This window comes from Lissotriton vulgaris, chromosome 4_1 (genome assembly GCF_964263255.1).
Source record: "Lissotriton vulgaris chromosome 4_1, aLisVul1.2, whole genome shotgun sequence".
Classification (NCBI taxonomy): domain Eukaryota; kingdom Metazoa; phylum Chordata; class Amphibia; order Caudata; family Salamandridae; genus Lissotriton; species Lissotriton vulgaris.
In genome coordinates, this window is record NC_141691.1 from 1,681,838,799 (window position 1) to 1,681,862,992 (window position 24,194).

Sequence of the window (24,194 nt, forward strand, 5' to 3'; positions counted from 1 at the left end):
TCATCCTCATGTCCCTTTACATAGGAAACGGTTACTACTAAAGCTATTAATATTATCACTCCTACTATTAGTGTGCCTATTATACATTTAGCTCTGCGGTTCTGGGTGCCGGCCTCCATTTCGTCAGACTGTATGGCTCTCTCTCTTGTCTCTGCACAGAGTTCTTTCCTTCTCGTTCCTTTACAGTCTCTTTTACTCCTTTAGTCCTTAGAACCACACAACTGGAAGCTGACAACCTTCTTTGCAAAAAGTTCTTTAACAGTTCAATACAGACAACCCTAGCCCTTCTCCGTCAACTCAAGGGAAGGTCCCTAAGATTCTCTGCTTCCTGGGCGCTAGGTAATCTTCTTTTCTTCTCGCTTATTTACAAAGTCTTTTAAGCATCCACTATCAGGCTGGTGCCTGCAGCTTCGACAGCAAAGTTCAATATTTCCAAACGAAGATTGTGCTCTTCATGGTCGGTTATCCTTGTACCAAAATCGGGGAATTGCAATTCTGTGAGAAACATGTGCTTTAACTTGCTGAGGCGGGGAGGTCTGGGGAGCATGAAAGTTAGTGACCCTTCTTGTTCGACTCCGGGTACTAACAGTCGTATTTCCACTGTGACGATGGGCTCAGAACTGGACACCACCACCGCTCGGATCCTCCCTGTCTCCGGTTTCAACGACATTTGTCGCCAGATATGTCCACTCAGGGGTGGAGTATCTTCGGCTAGGCACACGCACTCTTCTTGACCTTCTCAAGTCCGGTGCTTCAGCGCCCTGAGCACCTTCTTCCGGGTCTGAATCCTCTGATATCGGAGCAAGGGTTCTCTCTGGAGTTGACCTCAGACTAGAGCTCCTTCTTTGCGGCCAATCAGCTTCTCCACGTACCCTTCTACTCCTTCTTCTTCTTGTCGGTTCACGCTCTCTGTCAGACCTGTCAGTGTCTGACTCGTACTCCCAGCTACTTTCTCCTTCAGTAGCGTCGTCTGTTTCGCTGTTGTACTGACCGTCCTCAGCTTGGTCAGACTCGTTCCCTGCTTCCGCTGGCACCTCTACAGCTTGGCTGGCCCCCTCTATGGCTTCTCGGTCCGCAGCTGGACGTCTATCCGAGAGAGGAGCCTTTTCTTCCAGAGGTGCTGGAACCCTCCGCGTGTGTGACGCGTGGATCCAATTGGGCAGGCCTCCCACCTTCACAGCCGTGTTCGTGATCAGGATGATCTGGAAGGGCCCACGCCAACGAACATCCAGGCAGCTTCTTCTCACGTGCTTTTTCACCAGGACCCAGTCCCCAGGGTACAGGTCGTGACACGGGACCGGGCACGATGGAACCTCGGCGGCCTGCACCTGAAGGGACACAGAATGAATGGCGTCAGACAGCCCCTTACAATAGTCCAGGATCATATCATCTGTGATGTTAATCAGTGCAGCAGTTGGGACAGAAGGCAACCTCATTGCTCTCCCCATCAACACCTCATGGGGAGACAGCCCCGTTCTTCTATCAGGGGTACTACGGAGGCTCATAAGGACCAATGGCAACGCGTCAGGCCAACTCAAGGATGTTGATGAACACACTTTTGCAATTCTGGCCTTGATAGTGCCATTTATCTGCTCCACAATTCCTGAAGCTTCTGGTCGATAACTGCAATGTAATTTCTGATCTATGTTCAAAGCCGCACAGATCATCTTCACAAGCTCGCTGTTGAAATGCGTTCCCCTATCTGATTCCAAAGAGGCCGGCACCCCGAAGCGCGGAATAAGCTCCCTAAGCAGTAACTTAGCTACTGTGAGGGTGTCGCACCTACGTGTAGGGTATGCCTCAACCCATCTGGAGAATACGCAAACAACCACCAAGACATAGCGGAGGCGGTTGCACCTTGGCATTTCAATAAAATCTATCTGCATTCTATTGAATGGACCTCCTGACCTCCCAATGTGGCTCAGTGCAACTGGTGTCTTTTTCCCTACATTCAACTGCTGACAAGTCACACAACGCTGGCACACTGCTTCGGCTGCTACTCTGAACTTAGGGTTGTACCAGGTCTGTCTAAACACTCTCAGCATAGCATCTCTTCCTAAGTGTACAGGACCATGTATTTGTCTAGCCATTGGGCTCACCATCTCATTGGGTAACACTGCTCTGCCATCTGGTGAGACCCAGAAATGGGCCTCGCCCACCACACATCCTGCTTTTTCCCATATTTCTTTTTCAAAATCAGGAGCATTTTCTTGCATGTCCTTCAGTTCGTCCCAAGAGTCAACAGTTTCCAGTATCATAGCTAATTCAGTTCTTACATTTATTCCACCCACTTCCACCTCTGTGAAAGAGTACCCTTGTTCCGCGCAATACCGCGCGACTTCGTCGGCATATCTATTGCCTTGTGACACGAAGTCCATATTTCTGGTATGTGCGGTGCACTTCACAATTGCGATACCTGCTGGACATTGCAACGCCTCTAACAACAGGCGCACAAACTCTCCATTGCGAATGGGAGAGCCTGAAGAGGTCATGAAACCTCTTTGAGACCACAACTGCCCGTAATCATGAACTACCCCGTAACCATATTGGCTGTCGGTGTATATGGTGACTCGAATTTGATTGCTTGCCAAGCAAGCACGCGTTAGGGCAATAATCTCAGCTACCTGAGCGGAGTGTACTCCTTCCAGGCATCCAGCTTCCACAACTCCAGTAATTGTACAAACAGCGTAAGCTGCTCTCAACTGCCCAACTTCGTCTCTTACACATGAGCCATCGACAAAGAAAATTTCGTCTGGGTCAGTCAAGGGCTCATCTACGATGTCGGGTCTGGGTTTGGTGCATAGTTCAGTCCCATCGAGGCAGTCATGGTCTGTACATTCATCATCATCCTCAATATCGTTTGGGAGTGGCATCAAGGTGGCAGGATTCAAAACAGAGCATCTCCTGAGGGTCACGTTCTCTGCAGCAAGTATAACTTGCTCATAGCGCGTGAGTCTACTGTTGGTCAGATGCTGTGTTTTGGTCCTGGTCATTAACAATTCAACAGAGTGGGGCACATGCACCTCTAACGGATGCCCCATAACAATATTCTCACATCTCTCGATGCTGACACCTGTTGCGGCAACGGATTTGAGACATCCGGGCAACGCTGCGGCTACTGGGTTTAAAGTAGCCGAGAAATATGCGACTGGTCTACGGGCATTCCCATGAATTTGGACTAACACAGACAGCGCGCAACCCTCTCTCTCACAGCAATAAAGCAAGAATGGTTTATCGTAATCAGGCATTCCCAAAGCCGGAGCACGACATAGGTCCTCTCTCAGCTGTAGGAACGCCATCAAACAGTCTTTGTCCCACGGTACCGGATCACTCACCTCCTTGTGCGTCAGTTTTTGCAAGGGCTTTGCTTTCAGTGAAAAGTTTGCAATCCACTGTCGGCAATATCCCACCATCCCTAGGAACATCCTGACTTCTCTCTGTGTTTTAGGCGCATTCATCTTCATGATGGCCTCTATCCTGTCTGGTGACACTTTTCGTTTACCTTTCTCAATTCTGTGTCCCAAGTACTGCACCTCTGTCAGGCAGTACTGCAATTTTCCCGGGGACACCTTATGCCCATTTTCAGCTAGGTGATTTAACAGAGCAATAGAGTCTTCCCTGCAAGCTTCCTCTGTTTCTGACGCCACAAGGAGGTCGTCTATGTACTGGACCAGAACTGACCTCTGGGGCAGCACTAGACTTTCAAGATTTTTCTTCAGAAGCTGGTTGAAGATCGATGGGCTCTCTGTATACCCCTGAGGAATACGACACCATGTTAGGACGCGACCTTCCAGCTTAAATGCGAAAAGAAAATGGCTCTCTTCGTCCAAAGGGATCGAAAAGAAAGCCTGGCAAAGATCAATTACAGTGAACCATTCTGCTTGGAACGGTATCTGAAACAGTATCACTGATGGATTCGGCACCACGGGACAACACGAAACGACTATGTTATTAATCTTTCTGAGGTCCTGCACTATCCGGAATTTCCCATTTGGTTTCTGCAAACCCATAATCGGGGAGTTACATGGACTACCCACGATTTCTTTCAATATTCCCTGCCTAATCATGGACTCGATCACGGGTTTTATACCTGCAATCGTTTCTGGAGTCAATTTGTATTGGGGTGTTCTTGGAAACTCAGCATGCGGTTTCACTACGATTTTCACTGGGTCCACCCCCTTGACCAATCCAATCTCCTCCCCAGTGAAATCCCACACTTCTGGAGCTACTGTCTCTCTCAAATCCCAGGGGAGCTCATCTACTGTCAGAGTGGGATACAGCTCTACACATATTCTGGAATTTGCGACTTTAAAGTCCGCATCATCGTCATTAGTCAGTACCTCCACTCCTTGTGGAGTGCAGTATATGGTGCAGTTTAATTTGCACAAGAGGTCTCTTCCTAGCAGACACACAGGGCTAGAATCGCAAACCACAAACTGGTGCTCATCACTGTACTTCCCTATTTTCACCTGCACGGGTTCTGTCAGTGGGCTGGTCATTCTTCGGTTAGCGACCCCCACCACTTGTATGGTCTCTCCAGACATGGGCAGGCCTGGAACTGCGGCGGATCTGATCGTGGATCTAGTGGCTCCTGTGTCCACCAAAAATGTTGTGGGGAACCCTGCCACTTCGGCCTCCACATAGGGTCCCCTTTGGTCTACCTCCAAGACTGCCCCGAGGGTGCAGTCCTCCCTTTCCACTCTCTGTCCAGTTAGTGGGTCCACATAATAGCACTCCTCTCCTCCTACAAACAGGGGCATCTGTCTATATGTCTTACCCATAGTCCCTACTCTGGGAGGCTGAGGGAACTGGGCTCGGGGAGGAGGCCCCCCCCCCTTTGAGCACCTTTCCCTGGTATTGCGTTACCCCTCTTGTAGGCGCACTCTGGACCTCTTCCTCCTCTATCCCCTGTTCTCCTATCTCAACGTTGTAGGGACACTCGCGTTTCCAATGTCCCACCTCATTACACTGATGGCACCGCGTCGTTTTCTTCAAGGCAGCTATGTCTATTCGGGGTCTAAAGGTGGAGTTCTCCTCATTGCCCTTGTTCTGGCTATACTGCTTCTTTCCCCCAGTCCCTGTTCCTTGCGGCTGTTGCTGCTGTCCCCCCTTTCCGGCTGCCTGCATCTGTACCACCATCAGTTTCTCTTTTAGCTTCTTGGCCTTGGAATCTATCTCATCACAGCAGTACCTGGCATACCTCAGTATTTCGTCTAGGGGTTTGTTTTGCCAACAAATCAAGTGTTGCTGAATCATTAAACTAATATCCGGTCTCAGGCCCAAGACGAACTTGGACACAAATTGCCCTATGTCCTTCGGATCCATTACATCCAGACCGCTATACTGTTTAAACGCCTTCAGCAATCTCTCATAAAATTCATGAACAGTCTCTTTGGGTTCCTGTCTAGTTCGATCTATTTTGACCCAATCTATGTCTTGCATTGGCACTTTCTCTTTCAGCCATGTCATCACTCTCTCGAATTTTGCCATCACAATCTCGGACGGCCCATTAGTCTTCGCATCTCTCTCTGGCTCTGTTGTAGGCCACTCAGCGCTAACCTTGCATGCTGTCCACAAATCTCCTGGCACTACGATGTCAAACAGCGTGTTCAAATCTATCCATAGGACCTTTGAGATTTTTACGAATCTCTCAACTTGCTTATACCACTCCACTGGGTTTTCCCGCAATTTGGGAAAGGAGGTGGTAAAAGCAGCTAAATCTCCCCTACTCCAAGGGACGTGGACATAGGTCTCATTTGCGACTTCACGCAAAGGGTATGCCTCTACTCCCTGCAGTATTCCTGGTGTCATACCAAGTGTGCTTCTCCTGACGGTCCCTTTCTTGGACCACCTTTCTTCCCACTTATCTAGTGCCCTCCATGTCCTTATTCCAGTGATCAGTTCCCTTATGTGCGTTTTCAGTCCTATTGTTCTCCTCTCATCTAGGTCTCGGTCTGAGTAATGTAGCCTGTGGTTACCCTGTAATGCTTTGGTCCTTGACAGGTCCACCATATATTTGCCTGCTAGTTCGACTAACTTCTCATGGATTGCTCTCGCCTTTCGAGTTACGTCCTTTGCCATGAACAGAATTTCATCCTGCTCATACATTTCCATTCTCTCTAAGGGCAGGGTACCATCTACCATGTCATCCAGATCTGACCTTAGGCTGGAGACATCGAGTCTCTTGGCTTTTATCTCAGCTCGCAATATCTCTTTCGAGGGAGGTTCACAGGTTTCTCTCCCATCCCAACTCCGGGCCCTACGTTTGGGTTCAGGAGAGTTGAGGAGTGCTCTCCCTTGCTCCCATCTTTCCAGGTCCCATGCCCGGCCATCCGATCTTGGAAGGTGATGGAATACGGGCCTGTTACCCCCTATCTTACTCTGCCCATTCTCTCTCTCTTCTCTCTTTTCAAAGTAGGACTCTCTGCTATTCTCCCTTCGGTCTCCATTCTCTCTCGGCCTAGTATCACTCAGTATCTGATACGATCCTTCCTGGTTCCCCATATTCCCTGGACTGCGCTCATGTCCGTCATCACAGGGACTATGGTGCGACCTCTCGCAACTCCCATTCTGTTCTCTGTTCCCGGGCACACAGTGGATACACTTAAAGCTGTCTCTGTACTCCGAGTCCTCCTGTCCTCTTCGCTAAGTATTGGGCGAGACACCCCCCCGCTCTCTGGGCCCCCATTTTCCAGGTCTGATCTACCTCCGCTCCGGGCCCAATGGGTGACTCCCCTACTATCCCTCTCTCTCCCGTCCCACTCCGGGCTACTCTCCTCAGCCCCGCAGTGAGTCCGGGCTCTGCTATCCTGACTTTCTCTTCCAGCTTCCGCAGCTATGATGTTCTTGTGAGCCTCTACTGCCTCCTCCCACTTCTTCATGTACTCGTTTAACTCCTGAAAGGATTTCCGTCCTGATCCCCTCATATCCACTGGCCATCTATGGTCCCCCGGATCCCCTATTGGGTCCCCTGCTGTGTGCACTGGGGTGCTCCACTCTCTTGGTATCGGCAGCTGGCTTGGGGAATTGATCGTATCATTCCTCCTTGCCATCTCTGCTCTTTCTCTGTCCCTCCGTACCCGTTCCTCCCCTCTAGCTCTCTCTGGGTCATATATCGATACTATAGGACCTATGGTAACAGGTACCTGTAGTGCATCTGGTAATGAGTAGGATGTGGCACACTCCGTTTCTGGCGCCCTTTGTACCACAAACCTTCCGACTACCTGCTGCACCTGACTAGGCTGGGACAGTTCTTTCTTCGCAGCGGGATCCCAATCGGAACTGGGAAGCGGCCCATGCTCTCCTGCATTGCCCCCCCCTTTCTGACTATTCTCGACATCTCCCCCTGCTCTGTTATACGGGGGTGGCCTGTCTGTCAATAATCTGTTTATCAGGCTGTCCTCGGTCTCGCTCTCGTCATCTTCTTCTAGGGGGCTTTTGTTCCCGGGCATCTCTAACACTGGGTACAGTTTATTGACTTCCATGTTATGCACTCTCCATCTTTTAGCATCCGCATCCCACTTGGCATCCTGCACTGCCCTTACCGATCGTTTCACCCTTTCTTGTCGTCTATTCAAGTTCCTCTCGTGCGCTGCCCTAATCCATGCATTGAGAGCTTCAAACTGGGTTGGTCTAGGCATGGGTCTTATTGAGGTCATGACTGCTTTCAATCTATGTAGCACCTCTAATCTGAACGTCCCATACTTTGGAAACGTCAGTTCCTCATTTCCTTCTGTAATCTTACTCCACTCTGATATCCACATTATCGTATGGAGCCCAACATTTGCCGCCATATAATAAGCCGGCGTACCCTCCGGCGGGGCTTCTTCCCCTTCATAAGATCTCCGCCTCTCTCTTTTAAACACCGCTCTTAACCATTTAAAACACTTCATGATTATACGCACAAATTCCAGCCTCAATACTCTGTTTACTTCCTGATGACAATCCACCAATCCTAGCGCGGCTTTGCTAGCTGGCCTATCGCAGCGCGGTCGTTCTCCTGCCGGCCAATCCCAGCGCGGCACTTTCTGACGTCACTAGTCTCCGCTTCGCAGCAGCACCCCTCCTTTCTCAGCTCTCCTCGCGGTCATGCATGCGTCCCATTCATACCCTGAAAAATGACTACTTCCGACCAAGCGGTCACTTCCCTCGACTGTACGTCCACAGTCTATCTGTAATTGCCAACACAACTGACGAAATGTCTATCGTCTCTCTGATAGGTTCTTTTCACACACAGTAACCTCCGACCAGCGTCCGTTACTCACGCACTCACTCTTACGTTCCCCCTATCTCGGTCTCTCGGGTGATCAATGGTACCTCATGACCCCCTTCACACTAGTTGACAATTACTCTGAGTGCCCGATACACCCGAACCACTTAAGCTCTCCTTGAACTTAAGATTTCCACCGGTTGCGCGCGCTCACAACCTGTTCCACAGTCACTCTACAGGCATTCAACTCCGCCAGACATTACAACATAGATACAACACAAAAACACCGCAATCTAGCACGCATGACCCTTTATACTCACTCTCGACCGATACTGCTGCTTTTTCTGTCTCACGTCATCCGGTCCTTCTTCCGCGGGCGGTTCTTCCGATCATCGATCTCTAGGGGCCTTGGGGTAATCTAACCTGGCCTAGGTCACCTTCCTCAAGAAGGCAACCATCCTCTGCTACCAACTGGAAGGGCGAGATTTTGATCGATACCTTATCACTATTGATCTAAAACCCCGATCTGGTCGACTGAACCTTTATTGCCTGTCATTGAGGGAAGAAAGTGCATCTCTTACCAAGTTAGTTCACCCAATAAAGGACTCCGCTCCAAAAGATCACAAACAACTTCTAGCTTTCAAAGGTTTATTATAAGGTTAAGATAAGTTGTAGGTACAAGCATCTCAGGATGAGATTCACCAAATACACGGGTCCAACTACATACATGTGCTCTCTGAAAGCCCTCAGACGAGCAACGGAAACTACAAGCACAAGTTCTAAGAATAATAAAGCTATCAGCATTGACACATACTGCGATCTCTCCGTCATTTATGTTGGAGGGAAAACACAAGTTAGGCTGTCCCTACCCTGCTCTAGATGGTATCCCTACTTAACCAGGTCTCAACCTAACAAAAGGTGTCAGCAGTGAATGACCCCAAGGGAAGTCACCCACTCTCAGTCTCTTGGTGAAAACCTATAGTTCTCCAGTCATGACCCCTCACTGCCTACCCATCCGCTCTCTAAAGGGTCCTCAGGCATCTGCTCTAACTCCACCCAGGGGTGCTGTCCCTAATACAAAATGCACAACAACATTTGGGACGCCCCTCGTGAGACGCCCCTCACGTGGTGTAGCTTCTGGCTTTTTCCATGATGAGGCCTCGTGCGTTAGAGTTGACCTTGCTTCTCAGACTCTTCTCCGGCCCGCTGATACCCCCTAAAACATTCCGGAACCCTCCTCCATGTCTGGGCCGTCTCCTGAACAGACCTCTATTCATTTCATTTATAATTGGATCCCCCCTTTCTCTTCCAGACAGACTATTGCAGCCAAAATCCCAATTCTCATAGACTTCCAACAAAGGTTGGCAACATTGCTCGGCCCAGACCAGTATGTGTAAATCAATGTTTAAAACATTTCAGGCCTACAGCATTTCTCATAATGATTATAGCATCCAACTCCTTCATTAATTAATAGCATGTTAGTACTCTTATTCTATTATATGGTAAACACATCTATAAATCATGGCCCATTAACGTTATTACTAAAACATTAGTGCAATCCATGTTGTGAATTGAACCACCTTCCCCCTCCCTTCTAACTCTGGCCCTGAGGCCTATCTCGTTCTACGTTTAACCGTGTGCCATCTTACATTTTAGCAGCTACACAACATGGATTCAGGAATAATCACGTCTAATAAAGTCATATAGTTCCACACAGTTCTGAATTAGTTCCACTTCTACTTAAATCTCTAAGTTAACTACACATTTCAGAATATAGATGCATGTACTATCAGCACTCATGGCATTTCTCTTCATGACTTGTGCTTACTACGTGTAAGTGTGGTGTACTTATACATTTTGGTCAGTTTGCGCTCTCTCAGTCTGTAATTGGCGATCCTATCCTGACTGCCCACTCAAAGGCACACAGCACAGCATGATGCCAATTGTCCTGCATTTGACACCCCAGCATTTTTAAAGGACAATCAACTCTCATTCAGCCCATTATGAACTGTGAAAGGGTTAGCTGGTCAGTGATTGGCAGGGAGGCATTGCCGCACAATTCGGGTCCTGCCCCTTGCAGACTCAAAAGCACCATCAGCATTTGCGACACAAACTGGGTTGAATGAGTGATTAAAACCATTATTTTTCCAGTTTTATACAGCACAAACTTGGCCTGAAGATATTGGTGTGCTTTACAAGAGCAATGGCTACATTACACATGGACACATTCCTGGGAGATTAAGTGATTTGCTCAGAATCACAGTTGATGTTGAGACGATTGATGTGACTCAAACCTGGTTCCCCTGCCACCTCTGGACTAATCCCACATTCTGTCTCCTTCTCTACCCAAGTGGCATAACGCAGACCCACACAGCCCCTGGGGGGGCCCCCAAGCTGTAGGGGCGCTGCCTCAGTATAGTTATCTGTCCCGAGAGCTCATAATTCGGGGGCCCCTCGAATGTACCTTGCAGGGGGGCCCCCTCAAGTTTCGTTAAGCCACTCTCCCCCTCCCGCTGTGCGTACGATGCTCCATGCATGGTGTCCAATTGGATACTTGGGTGTTAAGGTGGCCTCTAATCTGAACGATTTATTTGCTCTAAACTATGCTTCCTTATTAACTAAGGTCCAGGTGCTATTTAAACAATGGGAAAGATTGCCCCTCACGATAACAGGACTGATTTCGATTATCAAAATGAACTTGCTCCAGCTGTTTTTGTTCGCTTTCTCTAACGTATTGATTAAAATACCTAATTCATTTTTTGAAACCATCGAAAATAGAAATGCACGCTTTCATTTGGCAAAGGAAAAGGAAAAAAACGTGGGTATAACTACCAGTTCTTCAATTAACACAGGAGGAAGGCAGACTGGCGCTCCCATGGTTTAAAATATATTATCAAGCAGCTCTTTTGAATTTGGTGGCATCTGTGTCCAAGAGGCCATTATGAAATAATAATTAGTACTTGAACAATATGCTAAAAGTAGCCGGAATAGAACCGATTCATTTTAACAGATCCCCAGATTACCAAAAAGAATATGACATAAGAGCCACCGAATTGTGGTTGACCGCTTTATTCCATTGATTAGCCCCACACTTTTTTTTTAACTATACACAAATACAGCACTTTTGCTCCAGCTACCCAAGGGGTATAAGTGAAATAATGGATAACATTTCTTGGCCCTTTTTAATTTACCATCTGTCAGGAGTTGGAAATTTGTTCTTAGTTTTACTTCAAAACTTAGACCTATCCTACCATACAAGAAAAGATACCCTGTGATACTGGCTGCAAAATAACTTTAGCACAATGGTATTGCTACAATCGGAATAGCAGGAAAGCCATTTGTGTCGCTAACTTCAAGAGCATGACTTTTTACTGCAATTGGACGATTTATTATACACCAGATAAAATCAACAAGATGTATGTTGGGGCGGAAGCAATATGTTGTAGATGCAGGTTGGAATCTGGGGATTGAATCCATATGATATTTACTTGTCCAATATTATTTACAATCTGGACCAACATCTTTACCGAAATGGGGAATTTGATGGGGCAAGAAATCACTCCTGATCCGCTTGGAGACCTGTTTGGTATTCCATGTGGGTAGAATGATCTCCCTACTGAGCAAAACCAAAATGGCGTACCAAGGGACAGCGGTCTCACTCCTGCTCTTACCTATGGCCGTCATGGGGCGGAGGCCTCAGGAATCGCCAGCACCCGCCCCTGCTCTTTCATACAGTCATTGAAGATGGAAAAGGCAGGGGCCACCATGGGACCCATAAGTCCTAGCAACGCCACTGCGAAACCAGCTATGTTTTATAGCTACCTTAGTGGCAAGGTCACTTATTTTAACAAATTGGAAATCCATAGCTATTCCAACTGAGGTTTAGTAACACAACAAAGGGTGTAATAATAAAATCATGAGAGCTTAAATGCAAAAAGAGTGGGTTCAAATACGAGGTTTAAAAAAATTTGGCAGAACTGGGAAAACATTGATAACAGGGAAACCAGGGGGTCTTTTGATACATGGGAAATATAGGCGATGGCTTTTTAAAAAAAAAGTGCTTATATCAGTGTTATAATTTGTATGAATGTAGATTATTTGTGAATTGTCAATATATGAACTATAGTTCTGATTCAAGATAAAATGTTGCATCTGCATATTGCTAAATACATTTTGTTAGAACTGGGGGTCTCTAGTTGGCAATGATTTGCACCTTTGTCCAAGTAGGGACCCTTCTTCCTTGTCAGGGTAAGGGGGATACACTTCTATAATAACCCCTGCTCACCCCCTTGGTAGCTTGGCACAAGCAGACAGGCTTATCTCAGAGGCAGTGTGTAAAGCATTTGTGCATGCAGACAGCTATACAGTGAAACACTACAAGTGGACACCACACCAGTTTAGAAAAATAAGAAATCTTTATCTAAACCAAACAGGACCAAAACGAAGAAAATCCACAATACAATTATCAAAATATGACTTTTAAAAAGCAGAAACAGTTCTGTCCATGGCAAACTATAGATGCAATACTTTCAACACAAACTACCCTGGATGAGTCAAAATCATAAACAAAAGCAGCTGTAGGGAAGGTGATGCGTTGGTTCATTATGCGCAGGGAAGGTGTTGCATTGGTCCCTTACTCCAGGGGAGGTGAAGTTTCGGTTCCTTGCTGCCACGCAGGGGAGGTGATGCGTTGGTTCCTTACTGAAGGGGAGGTGATGCATTGGTTTCTTACTGTGAGGGGAGTTAATGTGTCGGTTTCTTACTGCATCCTCAGCAATGTAGACTTGGTGCCTCGGTGCGATTCGTGAGGAATGGGGATGCGTTGGTTTTCGATGTGATGGTGGAAATGGCACTGCATTGGTTTCTTCAGCTGTGGTCCCACGATGTGTTGGTGCTTGCAGCCGCACAGTAGGGCCTGCATCGGAATCAGTGCAACCATCTCGGACTTTGTAGATTGGTGCACTCGATGCAGCTTGCAGCAATTTCTCCAGCCGCTGGAAGGTGCTGCGTCGGTTTTTTGGGTGATGCGTTGGAAAGAGGAGCGGATGCGTTGCGCTTCTCGTCGTGAAAGTCCTTTTGGATTCTGTTGAAATCGTGTTTGGAACATGGTTCTGATATGAAAATACAATATCATGACATTTAATAAACACACTATATGATGGTTCTATTAAGGATCAAAGACTGTGTACTTGGAATTCTTTAACGTTTTAACCCAATCGTGAGCTTTGCGCTGTGCCCAGGGGGACGTCCCTTACCAGGAGACGCTACTTGTTTTAATTTCATATACAATCTATGACCAGAGAGTGAAACCCCAGAGGCATGCCACAAATGTACCAACTGTACAACCTGGTAGTACGTGTCCTAACTTTATTAACTTCTTATTACTTTTCCAGCTCCCAACAGCAGGAACAGCCCTGTAAGGCCCAGAACAGCAACAAGCACCTCTTGGCAGGCTAGAACTCTCAGGAAGGAAGTTCAGGGGAGCAGGGGGTGAAGTCATTGTGTTCCTGAGACTTCAGAACAGGAGGCAAGCTCTACTTCAAGCCCTTGGAGATCTTCCTCAAGCAGGGGAGACAGCACACAGTAAAGTCATTGTGCTTTCCCTGGCAGAAGCAGCCACTGCAGGCCAACCCCAGACAGCACACAGCAAAAGGAAAGTACTTCTCCTCAGTTTCTCCAGCTCTTCTCTTTGGCAAATGTTCCTCTTGAAACCCAGAAGTAATCTAAAGTTCAGGGGTTTGGGCCTCACTTTTTATAACACAAACTCTTCAGTTCTCTAATGGTAGAGATGCTCTTTGCCCAATTAAAACCAGTTCTGTCCTCTCTGGTGTAGCTGCCCAGCAGGAGGTGGAGGCAGGATTGTCCAAGGCAGACCAAGCCTGTTCAGGTGTGAAAGGAATCTCCTCCCCCTACTCTAAATGCAGCCCAGGTCTATTCAGCCCAGCCCTGACTCACCTTGGAAAGGCAGGACACACCTCCTCCGCCCCAAGTGACTTTCTGAATAGAATGCACATATCCCGGCCCTGTCACTCCAAAGACACACAAACCTAGCAGAGGCACACAGGATAGCTAAGCATGAAAATACCTACTTTCTAAAAGTGGTATTTTCAATCACAGAATGTAAAAATCATCCTCATTTAAAGAGGCATCGTTATATTCTGAGTTCAGGCATACTAGACTTTATCTTCCTATCTTGTCCCTATGGGAACTAATATTTATAAAATGTTATAAATAAACTCACATTCTATTGTGTGGGACAGATAGCCTTTAAATAGTGAAAAATAAAATTGGCAGTATTTCAATATCACAACGTGCCACCCACATTAGGGCATGTCCTACCTTTCACATACACCGCACTCTGCCCACAGGGGTACCTTGAGCCTACCTTAGGGGTGACTCACGTGTAAGAAAAGGGAATGTCAGGGCCTGGCAAGTGGGTGCACTTGTCAGGTGGACATGGCAGTACCAAACTGAGCACAGACACTGCAGTGGCAGGTCTGAGTTACATTTACAGGCTACTTATGTGGGTGGCACAATCAGTGCTGCAGGCCCACTAGCAATATTTGATTTACAGACCCTGGGCACACACAGTGCACTGTACTAGGAACTGACTAGTACATCGAAAATGCCAATCATGGAATCACCAATCCATAACAACTATTTACAGAGAGGGCATTTGCACTTTGGTTCTGAACAGCAGTGGCAAAGTGCCCAAAGCATCTTGACCAGCAAAAACGAAGTCCAACACGCAGAAAAATAACAGGAGGCACAGGGAAAAAAACAGGGGAAACTCACACCAAGGATGCCAGGTCTAACACAGTTTTAAAAAAATCCTTAAAAAGGGTGAGGCTACAGAGAGCATGATCCAGTGGCCTAGAGGAGGATGGGCTGTGAGATCAAAGGTTTTTAAGGATAGATCCTGCTTATGCTCCACTGGTAGAAACTCGGTGGTTCCCCAATTTCTAAATGGGTGGGAAAAAGCATGCTTCATTGAACAGGAGCTCCTTCAGTTTATGGTGGTGCCACTGTCATTCCAAACTCTAAATTAGCACCCTATTGTAAAAATATATCACTGACTTGTGGTTGATTGCTATTAATTCTGTCAAACAGTATCTGATTTTTATACCCTCTACTATGCCCATAGTTCAGACATGTCTGCTGGCTAGGTTTGGAGAGTGTAGTGCATAAGCAGATCAACTTTAGGTATTTAGTTAGAGTGGTGTGAATTCTGGAGACATAAAGTTGCAGCCAGTACATTTACAATTGGAGGGTGGTTAAAAGATGACTGATACTAGGACAATTGAGGGGCAGCAATGATGAAAGGGCATCAGCCACGAGAGAGATCGCCACTCATTTTCCTGATAATTGAGGAAAAGACATAGGAATGGAGCTCTGCCCCATCTACTGATCTGGCAATCAAAGTGAGCTTAGGCACAAGGTGAACAGAATTTTCCATAGAGAACATTGTGCATTGAAGTCCAGAATGTACTTGCAAGTAGGTGTAATAAGCAAGGAACTTTAGAAGAGGCTCCCTCTTGAGTCTCCTGACCTTTGGTAAAAGGATTCCAGAATGGAACAGAACTGTAACAGTCTTCCTGGAGGCACAACTCTTACATCCAGTGAACACAAACATTTTACACCTTCACAGATACAGAACTATGCATATTAACCTAGCCTGGTGATCCTGTTGCCTCTCTGAGTTTGTGCTTGTTATGTTAAAAGGATTTATGAAGCACATAGCTGACCCAACAACATGACTTCCCAGCGCTACACTATTAACACAGAAAAACAATGCACATTAAATCAAAGATGGGGCAAAAGCACAGCATACACAGCAGCCAGAAGTCTAAACTACAAGTAGACAAGTTTTAAGCTGTTTCCTGAAGCGGAGATGGTTCTGCATTTTCCTTAAGTATGGACTGGAGCCAGCGCTTAAAAGGAGCAATCTCCTGCTCACATTCTTTTAAACCGAGGCCAAGAGCCAGATTCAAGTCAGCCAAGTGAAGAGCTCTGATAGGCGAGTAAGATTGCCTGAGTCAAGAGAGAATAGGAGCTCTTAAATCATACATGATAGTGTGAATAGTGCGCAAGGCTTTAAACGGTATGCGTTTCTCTATAGGCAACCAATGGAGTTTACAAAGGAGCCCAGTAGGGGAACAGAATTTTGTGAGAGAGAAGAGTAATCAGGCAGAGGCATTTGGATAATCTGTAGCCTTTTATAACCAATCTTTTGGTCTCCAAATAGAGAATATTGCAGTAGTCCAGGCGCAACATAATTAGAGACTTTATTATCATCCACCAAACGTGCGGGTGATAGAAAGCAGTGATTGGTTGGAGCACTCTCAGGAGGCCAAAACATGTACCAGCTAATGTTCTGATTTGGGTCTCAAAGGAAAGTGTGTTATCAAACCTCAAACCTAAATGCTTTGTAATCGGTTTATGCTTTGGAGGGGGCCCAAGGCCTTCTGGTCACCAATGGTCTCCCCGTGTCTGAGTATGCTTCCCCAACAGGAGGACCTCAGTTTTACTGGCATTTAACTTTAGACACTTATCTTTAATCAAACTCGCACCTGCAAGCATAAATGTTTGGAAGTTGACTATGGCTTTTGTCGCATCTACTGAAAGTGAAATGATAAGTTGAATACTGTTGGCATACAAAAAAAGTAAGATGCCGAAGGATTTAACTGACATCTTTAAGCTTTTCTGGCATCAGGCTCTGTAAGAAAGTGGCTCTATATATACTGGACCAAAGTAAGGTACCGTGTGTATAGAGTCCCCAGTCTCCAAAGGCATGGCAGAGTTTAAAGTTAGATATAACCTTACTCTCCAAAGTTGTAGCTTGGTCGAGCAGTAAGGCAGTATCAGAGGACATTGTAAAGCATTTGTTGTACACACCCAGTCAGCAAATGGTGTCACACACTCAAGAACTGAACTCTAGGCCAATTGTTTTTAAATCAAAAGATACAGCTGTTTTATTTTAGAACCAACAGGTATCAAAATATACTTTTCTCAGTATGAGTGACTTTAGGTAATTACTTTGCAAAAAGGCAATAGACTTTGTAAGTACAATAGCTACAAACTTTTCAGTGAAAACCAAGCAATGTTATCCTATAGAAGGAAATTCAAGTCACAGGTAAAGTAGGTTCTCGTTACTTTTGTAATCCAGTACTGGACTTCTAAGTTCAGCACTGGGACCCCTACCTAAGACAGGTAAGTAATTATGTTTTGATAGTCGGTACGATTTTTAAAAAATATTTCTAGTTTGCCAAAATCGACACTTAGAAGAAATTTCACAGAAAAACAGTCAATGGTTTCCTATGGAAGAAAATTCATGTTATGGGTAAGTACAGTTAGGATTACTTTTCGGCTCAGTACTGGGCTAAAAGATACAGTACTGGCTTCTCTCCTGATCACAGGTGAGTAATTTGGAATTCGTTATTCGGCTGATTTTAGATAAAAATGTTAAAGTTTCAAAACTCCACACTTAAAAGAAATTTCAAGTGAAACCAATGTTAACCTATGGAAGGAAAATTAGTTATCGGCTTTTAGGTAAGTACTCGACTGGTGGAGTTAAGGTTCTGGGCATAGACTCAGGGGTCTCCAGGGTCGGAAAGGTACAGTAGTTACACCCTCAGCAGCAAAGGGGCAGCCGGGTGCAGAGAGAGTAGGCCCAATGCAATCCAACGTAGGGTAGGGGGCCTTTGGTTGGTGGCTGCCAGCAAGCAGGTCACGCGGCTGTGGGAGCTGAGCTCCTAGTCACTTACTCAGGGCAAGTGGGGAAGTAGAGTAGGGTAGTAGTTGCACTTCCAGCGGCACTCGGGCGACTGGGTGCAAGGTGCTTTTGAGCCGTCGGGCGCTCAATGTTATCCAATGGGACAGTTAAAAAGTGAACAAAGGCTGCAGGTTTGGGGACGGAGATTCTTCAGGTGCGACCACCACTTTGAGAGGTAAGTTGGGATCTTGGAGAAGAGGTAGGTACCTCAAAGGAAGGCACAGGGAGCCGTGGGGCGCCGGGTGGAGGGGTGTCTTTTGGCATCGGGAAATCTTACCCTTAGCTGGTCGCGGTTGGAGGGGTCCCTGGTTCTGAGGCTGCAGGCATCGTCTGGTTCGTCGAGGCGGGTGTTTGGGCACTGGACTTCGGGTCCCAGTTGCCGGGGCGATGCCCTCATGGTCTTGGTTCACTCCGGCACAGGCCAGGCTCGGTGGGTGCAGAGTGGGCTGGATACCGGGTTCCTGGCTGGCACCAGGGGTATTGCTGTTTGAGCAGAACCACCGCTTGTGGGAGTCCCAGTCTTTTGGAAGGTTCAAGGCAGGTCCTCCGGGGTTTTCGAGGTTGCTGTCGGCAGGAGACGCTGGAGTTTCGCAGGAGCAGGTTCAAGGATCAACAGTCATCAAACAAAATAAGTCCTAGTTCTCGTGGCAATACTTGTCTATTGATATGTAGACATCACTGGTTAAGCATTAGTCACCCCAGGGAATCTCATAAACTAGAGATTATCAAGATGTCTCAATATATTGCCCTTATAAAAAGCAACCCGGCTCTGATCTACACATTTAGAACAACACAAGACCAACAATCACTTTAGGAGACGACAAAAAAAAATGTGTGAATAGCAAGATGGCACCTCACGGGCGCACCACCAATGGGACCCCTGGCTGGTACTCACCAGGATGGCCCTGTTCTCATCATTGGTGCCATCAAGCTTTAACGTAAACGTGTCTCAAACCCAAAGTAAAAGGACAGTGAATGGTGCAGTGGACACAACTTATATGTGAAAAAAACATACAACATTAAACATTTAGGCAATTTCCTCAGGGCAATTCAATTAAATGCCACTGCCAAAGACACTGTGCTTTGAGTGCCTTCAAGTAGCTTAGCCTCTCATACCAGCCAAGAGGAACTTAAAACCCGGAAAACAGCCCCCATAGGTGAGCGTGATCCTATCTCCCTTCAATTCAGTAACGGTGGAGAATGCTCGTCCGGCGTCTTCTCAGCACTCGAACCAGTGTTGAGAAGATGCCGGACGAGCATTCTCCACCGTTACTGAGTGGCATTTAATTGAATTGCCCTGAGGACATTGCCTGATATAAACCAAGGCAATGAAACATGTCGGCTGTAAGTAGGGTGTGAATCGATAGGTAGTATTCACACTCTCCTTTTTATGTTTATTGGTTTACTGTTTGCAACAAAGAAAGGAATATGAGTAAAATTTATTGTCCTGGTTGCACGGTAACTTGTATGTTAAATGTTTAATGTTGTATGTTTTTTTCACATATAAGTTGTGTCCACTGCACCATTCACTGTCCTTTTACTTTGCCGTCTCCTAAAGTGATTGTTGGTCTTGTGTTGTTCTAAATGTGTAGATCAGAGCCGGGTTGCTTTTTATAAGGGCAATATATTGAGACATCTTGATAATCTCTAGTTTATGAGATTCCCTGGGGTGACTAATGCTTAACCAGTGATGTCTACATATCAATAGACAAGTATTGCCACGAGAACTAGGACTTATTTTGTTTGATGACTTACTGAGTGGGGGACGTCCTAGTTTTGTCTTTCCCTCTATACTCCTATTTTGTTTGTGTCAAGGATCAACAGGCCTGTAGGGTTTTGGAGCCAAGTCAGTGGGCGTCGTCTTTTTGTTAGCAGCTGCATGGCAGGACTTCTTGTTTCTTGTTATTCTTCTTGTTGCAATCGGAATCTGATGAAGGAAGGTTCAGGGTGCCCCTAAATACTAAATTTAGGGGCGTTACAGGTAGAGCAAGGTTAGGGACCAATGGGTCTGTGTCCTGGGGTGGGTACACCCCCTAGCCTGTTCCTCTCCTGTGGGAGGGGGCAGAAGCCTAGCTGTGATTGGGCAGGGCTCCCTATCTTCAAGATGGCCGGATCCCGGAGTCGTGCTTCACCTCGCCTCTCCCACCTGAGGGGTGGGGTTGGCATAGGCTGGCACACCCCCTTTCCTCACTTAGGGTTTCCCGCCGTTCTTCCAGCCCAAATGGGGGTCAGAACTGGTGGGGGCCAGTTGCTGAGTACAGCAAGTGGCCTGGAGAAGCTCACAAAGGCGGTACGCCCTTGAAGCTTCCCCTGCCCATCCTGGGGGAGGAGGCTTGGCACCTCCTCCCAGGATGTGCATTGTTCCAGGCACCCCCGAGAGCGGCAGGCTCTCGACCCAGAGCTCCAGAAACATGTCTGGTGGTGGCAGCCTCAGTAGCCACACTGACAGGACAGGGATGTGTGTCATGTCGACTCTCTGTTTAGTTCTGTACTTAAACACTCAGTCTGCAAAGGCAGTGTGTGGGTGTCAGGGTACAGGGCCCCTAAGGGTAGCACAATAAGTGCTGTAGCCCTTAGGGGTCTTCTCTGGTCACCATGCCCTGGGCACTTAGGGTACCATTTACTAGGGGCTGACAGGTGGCCAGAGATGCCAATTGGGTTTTAGTTTCAACACAGTTTTAGGGAAGGAACACAGGCCCTGGGTACCTGGTTGGCAGGAGCCCAGGGGGCACTCAGTCAAAGCACATCAACAATTCAGCAAAAAGTGGGGGCATGCCCATGCAAGAAAGATGGCACTTTCTCACATGCTCTTTCTAGGTTTCCTGCTCAGCCATTTTGTCTCTTAGTCAGCCTTTAGGATGTATCCCTCACTAAAGAATGCAAGGAAGTTATTTCTTCTTTCAAGGTCTTTTTTGTACTTCATGTTTGTTCTGCCCTTATACACATAAGTTATGAACATTTTCTACATTTGAGTGTGCAAGCAATGCAACCACCTCCAATTCCCTAGGCATGGGCACCATCTACATATTCCTTCAAGCCCAATAACTTCCAGAAACTGTTATCAAAGTGACCCGTCTCACAATCTGTTTTTCTAGACATAAGTAAGAGGTTTTTTAAATTCATTCAGATCTATAAAATCTGTGACTATGAATGTGGCATAAGAAATGGCTGCGTTTGTTAACCCTATACAGTAATAGTTATAACTTGCATCTTCAAGTCACATCATGTTAACAAGTCACCAAATACTACTGTGACTAAGTTATTTAGATAGAACTTCTGATTTTGTACTACATATATATAGAACACTTTAGTGAAGTGTCTTCAGTTTATGCAAACAGCTTTGCAGCTTGAGCAGTGATGGCTGTTACACTCTAACGATTATGTTACTTTTATGTTTCATAACAAAACTACACTTCTATACTACTGCAGTACCACTTCAGTGACATTATAGAAGAGCCATAGCTAATGATGATGTGATGTGCAGTGTGGTTTCCACCCACACCCGGCGCCGGACTGGCAACAAGAACCGGCCCTGACAAAGTGCTCGGCCGGCCCCCTCCACCTCCCCACCGGGGGTTGGGGTGCAGCCGAGCTCTTTGCCAGTGCCGGTTTTCGGACAATTTTGTTACAGGGACGATTTTGCAGCTATGCTGCAAAAACGGCCCTGTAACAAAAACGGCCCCCATGGGCCCAAAACCGCCCCCACCCTTGCTGCGCACCGGGGGATTGCCTGGTCCCCGCCACGGCCAGTCCAGCCCTGCCCACACCTAGACGGAACATTGACACTCACTTACAGTGGCAGTCTAACATTGTAGGAGGGCCGCCAACACCATTTTGAAGCCGTCAGAGTTGTAAATGATACACTGGAAAACTGCCATTGTGCAGGATTTGTGGGCAAGTCTCATTTAATTTTGGTGAGATCTACTTTGACTTTGTAAGAAAAGTCATCAATTAATCTCAAGGAAAACTACAATGGTCAGGGATCAAGGATTCTCTTGTAATACGGTGCTCAATCTCATCGATATTTCATCGAACTTCTGATGCTTGCTGAAATATCAAATGAAATTGGGCAATGGATGTTTTGGGGACCCTTAACCCCGGACTATTATCTTTTTTCTTGAAGTGAATTGATTAAGCTTCTTACAACATTCTGCGGCATACATTTCCACTTGCTGCAGGGTACATCCTCACCTCCTGGCCTGATAAACACCTGTCCTTGTAAATAAACAGATTTTAGGGTGAAGTGTAGACGATATATAAATGCTTGGTCACTACAAATTAAGAATTTCCTACATACTTCAAGGACAAATTATGAAACTTAAGGTTGCCACTTCGAAAATCTTTTGAATGCAGCCAAGCTTTTCTAGAATTTTGAGTTGTCACTTCATTATTCACTATCCCCTTAATCACAATGTATATGCACTGTGTCACATCACTTTCTTTCTGTTATTCATGGAGCAGTACAGTTTTTGATGTTTGTCTTATGAAAATTCCAAGAGTTGACTAAATAGCTGCATTTGCGTAATGATTAATCATAACGAAAGTAAACATGCTAAATTCTGTGTGAAGAACTACTGTTGTTTGTACCCAAGTTATGAGGAATACAGGGCAACCCCTGTTACATGCACCTTATTTGAGTCATGTTTGTGCCGCTGCTTGGTCTGGCGGCTCCCCATACATCTCTATTAGATTTAGAGGCATGTACCTGGTGCAAGGTGTATCTATCTGGTGATTGCAGCCATCCTGCGCATACCATGTGGGTGTGTGTTGTGTCAAAGTCTCAGTAGGTGCAACTTCAACACAGTCATCTTATGACATCAGCATTGTGGCAGCTGCATGCTGATGGACATATTGGATTAATTCTGATGGGTATATGTTACTAAGCTGTTGACCCAATATTTATTGTGGATTTGATACGGAGAATATCAACCTATTGCTGTGAAGATGATAAACTCTAATAATGTTTCTAAATCAATGCAGTGCTAAGTATGTTGCCTGCAAAGTAACTATGTGTATGTAGTGTGTATCCTAAGTACCATATGAAGTGGATGATACTGCCACAAGTGGTAGAAGCCTCACACATGCCCACTTTAAAGATCTAGAAAATGGGCACCAATTAACAAACACTGTTTGGAATGGGGCATTGAGGTCACCTGACCAAAGCCAGTTCATTGTTCCTAGGATGGTATGCAGAATGCCTTAGACTATAAAACTGCAGAGGAACGCCTTCATTTGGTGTGGGAACCATACACACTTTGACACCAACAGAGCCTCACTGTGGCGACAGACTTACAAAGGCTTATTATGGAGAGCCTAAGGATGTCTATCCCATCATGATCTCCCATTCCTAAAACTAAAAATGTCAATGAGTTTGTGAACGTAAGGGACTACATTGTATCTAGACCATTTCAAATAAATCTCACATTATTTAAACAACTGTAAATAATAAAAAAAAAAAAGTGTATCAGTATCGCAGAAATCCCTACATGTACACTTTGGTGAATGACTTGAGTGAAGTAATAAAAAGAAAATGTTTCATTGTCTTTTGCTAAGGCACTTCAGTAATAGTTGCCATATTTTATGTGAAACATGCCTAAAACATATTACATGGATAAAAGAGTTTATTTTTAAATAATTATCATTCAAATAATAGATTCTCAAACAAATGTATAAACGTAGCTCACCTTGCTAGGATCTTTCTTTGTGCAGTCAATAGACCCTTCATACAAATGATGGTCAATGGAATTCTGAATATGACACTAACATGTTTTCTATTGGTGCTCGTTGTGCTGTAATTGAAAAAGAACATCAGTAAACACATAGCACTCACCAACACGAAACTCAGGATATATGCACTATGCAAACATACTCATTTAAAAAATATATCTCTGCCTCCTTTTAGGAATGACATGCACAATATTCCAGGTCAAATCTTGCCTGAGACTCCAATTAGTGCTAAACCTGTTTAATAGATATTACAAACATTATCCATTGGTGTTATGTGTACTTTTCTGAATCATTCACAGTTGCGCTGAGCCAGTTTCTAACACAACTCACACATCACTATCACGTTTTAACAACACTCCATTGAGCCCTTAAGAAGGTGATCACACTAAACGGATATGGCTGAAACATCAACAATAATAAAGATGACCTCCTCTGCTCACAAGCCAGTGTATTTGATTGACAGTTGTTGCTGTGAGCGTTGGCGTA

General features: G+C 45.9%; 1 protein-coding gene across 1 annotated transcript in view; it reads right to left on the reverse strand.

Moving 5' to 3' along the window:
• Positions 1-23,746, reverse strand: part of CNGB3 (cyclic nucleotide gated channel subunit beta 3) — a 673,231-nt gene extending 649,485 nt beyond the window's left edge. Inside the window, exon 1 of the mRNA XM_086918038.1 lies at positions 23,666-23,746. Coding sequence (XP_086774164.1) covers positions 23,666-23,706 — 41 coding nt within the window. The 5' untranslated portion in view covers positions 23,707-23,746. The remainder of the gene's footprint in view (positions 1-23,665) is intronic.
• Positions 23,747-24,194: the final 448 nt, after the last annotated feature.